The sequence below is a fragment of the Leptinotarsa decemlineata genome, unplaced genomic scaffold, assembly GCF_025532065.1.
Source record: "Leptinotarsa decemlineata unplaced genomic scaffold, Ldec_3_MD MMD2_tig00000199_RagTag_RagTag, whole genome shotgun sequence".
NCBI lineage: Eukaryota > Metazoa > Arthropoda > Insecta > Coleoptera > Chrysomelidae > Leptinotarsa > Leptinotarsa decemlineata.
The window spans coordinates 413,151-416,975 of NW_027412544.1; the positions used below are offsets into that span (position 1 = coordinate 413,151).

General features: G+C 35.6%; 1 protein-coding gene across 1 annotated transcript; it reads left to right on the forward strand.

Annotated features, from left to right (window-relative positions):
- The first annotated feature begins 2,353 nt into the window (after window positions 1-2,353).
- On the forward strand, window positions 2,354-3,532 carry LOC141481512 (putative exonuclease GOR). The gene has a single exon (XM_074173134.1). It carries the CDS (start codon window positions 2,354-2,356, stop codon window positions 3,530-3,532), a length of 1,179 nt encoding a protein of 392 aa, XP_074029235.1.
- Window positions 3,533-3,825: the final 293 nt, after the last annotated feature.

Genomic DNA, 3,825 nt, shown 5'->3' on the forward strand with positions numbered 1-3,825 from the left:
ACCTGACCATTACACACAATCAGAATAAATTTGAGTTCAATGTTTTCAGAAAACTTAGCATTCTCACTGCCTTTGTCTTCTAACAATCTAGCTAGGGAAATTGATATAATTACAGAGATAGGTCGTAATAATGGTTTCAACGCAGAAGTTAGTTAGAAAACAAAGCCGTAAATTCACTCTAATATATTTTGGAAAAATAACAGAGATAATTTCCGGTTTCTTCAGAAAAATCAATGTGGAAGGGCATTCAGACCACATGCCAGGTTATCTGATTTCCTTTTCAATGCCAAAGATAAGGTGGACAAGTTGGAGAAATCTGGAGTTTATAAGCTCAAGTGTCCGGAGTGTAATAGTGTTTATGTGGGATAATGTGGTCGAAATTTCCAAAAACGGTATGCTGACCATGAAAGGTCCTTCAGACTAGGAAAAAATTATTCAACGTTTTAAAATCATTCCTTGGCATGCAACTGCAAGTTCCCGAATCTAAACGATACGGAAATTTTGCACTATGCAAGGAAGGGTTACAAACTCAATTATTTAGAATCCTTGGAAATTCAGAAGCATAAAAATTGCGGGTGCCACCTGTAAAATGATCAAATCGATTTAATTTAGTCACCCGTTTTCAAATTAGCACATCCGCATTGTAAATTCAGGTACTCAATGAAGCCAAGTACCTCTATTATTTACTTACAGGGGTGGTACATAAGGGCTAATGTAATAAACCAGTTATTTTAATGTATAAGTTTGAAAATGTCCTTATAGGACTAAACTGTAGTAACGTTAGTTACAAATAAAAGTGGTAAAAACATAGAAAGTTTCAATTATCTTTTCTTCATTACTTTTTTCATTATTTACTGACGAACCACAGTGCATTCCAACCCAACTGGTTACCGTCTCTCCGTTTCTATCATTTTTTTTAATTTCTCAAATAAAAAATGTCATGAATATATTTTCATCTTTCTTTTTACCTGCTCCATCTACCTCCGTGACAGGAATATCAAATTTCTTACTTTTCTTTCCTTCATAAGCATATTGTAATAATAGATTAAGCAAAATTTGACAAATTGGGCCACATTTAGGTAAAGCTGTTGAGCTCTGTATGGACTTTTTTTGAAATCCGCGGGATTCTCCATACATATATCTAGATTTGTATTCATATTTTAGATACAGGGTGTTCCAAATTCGATTCTCACCATTGAGATCTCGAAAACTATGAGAGATACGAAGATGATTAAATTGAGGCAAAGTTGGGCATTTACCTGCTGTTGAGAAAGTTGTGAAATTCCGAGTATATCCGGAGATATCCGGAAAAAACAGAAATTTCGGAAAATGGTTATTTTTTTTGCTGGCTTCATTTTTCGAAGGATTCGAAAATAAATTGCACTTCCACATTTCCACTTTTTTTCTGCTACATAATGGTGTTTTCAGAGTTGCTATCCGACGTTTCGTCCTCCGGCCACCATCATCTTTATTTTTCTTATGGGCGGTGCATTAGGCTTTTTCTGTTTTGAATTCTTTTTCGAAAAATTGAAGATATTGAAAAAAATGAATTCTTAACATAATAGGCTTTGACTTTGATGTTTCTAAATTTAACTTTCAATTTGTTACACTCAATGACATTTTGCTACTGACTTTAACGAATGAACAAAGAAGAGATATGATAGAAATTTATTACAAATACGAAAGAAACAGTGTTAGGACATCGGAAATGTATTCAAACTTGTATTCCGAAAGACAAAACTGGTGGCAACTAAAGATCCGATAATCTCTTCTGTTACTGAATTTTTTCTTTGGTAAAATGCTGCAAAACAGATTTCTAATTTTTGATTCTACTCATTTTATATACGTTTCCGAAATACTCGCGAGTTTCCAATTGTCATCTCATTTCTTCGAAAAGATAGAGCATAGGACACGTGCTCCTCATACTCTCCGCCTCGTTTACCTGTCTCCAGGTAAACGAATTGATCGAGCATCTTACCTGAATAAATAGTTGATTTGGTATTTAAAAGCATGCACCAGAATCATTCGCCATTGTGTGTGTGGTGATTGTCGAATCTCAAGTGGAGTGATTTTTGATTAGATTTTCAAATTCAATATAAGAAATTTGGCTGCAATCAGTGATTTTACAGTGGTAAGTAGATAGAAGTTTGAATTCCATCTATCTGTTACTACCCGTAAAATAATTGGGGGAATTCGGGAAATTGAATTATTTTATTCACCTCTGTTGACTTGACTTGGTGTGTATTGGAAATCAATTGTCCAGAATATTATTAAAAATATTCTTACCATTGATATATGTTCAATATTAATACTCCTTTTTATAATTTTTCAGAGAGATAATTTTCAGAGAACAATGTTTAAACGGATCGAATTGAAAGACTCTCTTAGTGGAAAGAAAATCTTCAAGGAGGTTAATATTCCAAGGTCGATGGGACCATTTGTCGCTAATGGAAAACAATTAACGTACAACTACCCGAATACATTCAATAGCAGCTACCATAAACAGTACTTTGTGAAACCGACTAGTCCTTCACTGCGGTCACACCAAAGACCATCATCATATTTGGTAGAAAGGCCAAGGAAACAGAAAGTTGGACCTCTTGCACATTCATTTGCCTTTTACGTTCCTGCCGAGAGATTTATGGCATTACTACCCACATATTTGGTTCCTCAAGATTGTCTAAGAAATTTAGGATATCCTTCTGAATCAATTCTCTTAGGGAACGTTGCTACAAGTTGGGAAGAACAAAGTCACCCTTCTGGAGAGAGGGTTTATGTCAAAACATGCTGTAGATGCAAAACAGTATTTCACGTAGCTGCAGATTATTATATTACACGAGAAAAATGTTGCCATCATTGGGGGAAGCTAAAGAAAATCAATGAAAACGGACTACTCAGGTATGAATGCTGCAGTGAAGAAAAGGGCTCAAAAGGGTGTTCTGAGAGTGGGTTTCACGTTTGGAGTGGACCTTCCAATGGAATAAGTGACGCTGGTTATGTCTCTACGAAACGAAATTCTATGACGAATATATACTCGTATAAAGATGCTTATGCTGTTGATTGTGAACTGTGCTACACAGTTAAAGGACTCGAATTGACCAAAGTCACCGTTGTCGGTATGGACGGAAGTATTGTATACGATTCATATGTGAAACCTGACCATGAATTCGTCGACTATAACACCAGATTTTCTGGAATTACGGCACAACATATGGCAATGAAGAATACTCGAAACATCAGACAGGTACAGAGGGATTTGATGAAGTTCATCCACGAAGGGACGATTCTAATTGGCCACGCATTGGACAATGACCTGCGAGCCTTGAAGCTAGTTCATCAAAACATTGTTGACACTGCTCATATATTTCCTCACAAAAATGGTCTTCCATATCGAAGGTCGTTGAAGGATTTGGCATCGACCATTTTGAATCGTAATATACAGACAGGAGCAGTAGGTCACGACAGTTATGAGGATGCTGTCGCTTGCATGCAGCTAATGATCTGGAAAGTGAAAGCGGACTTTCGCATTTAGTCATCCCTTTATTCACCCTTTTGTTAATAAATAAGTGCTGAATAATTTAATTCAGCATATTGTTGCTGTTTTAATTATTTGTTTAAACTATTCGTGATATAACAAATATATTCTGGCACCATATCTCAGTCTATATAGTTCTATTGGAAATAATTCCGCTTGGAAAGATTGCCTGGGTTTGTTTTTTTGCAAATATCTCAAAAATTATTCGGTATTTTCAGAATTCCGAAAACGGGTACTCTGGTTGGTGCAAATCTGTTTTTGTATGTCTGTTTAAAATCTGTTTTTCCGTT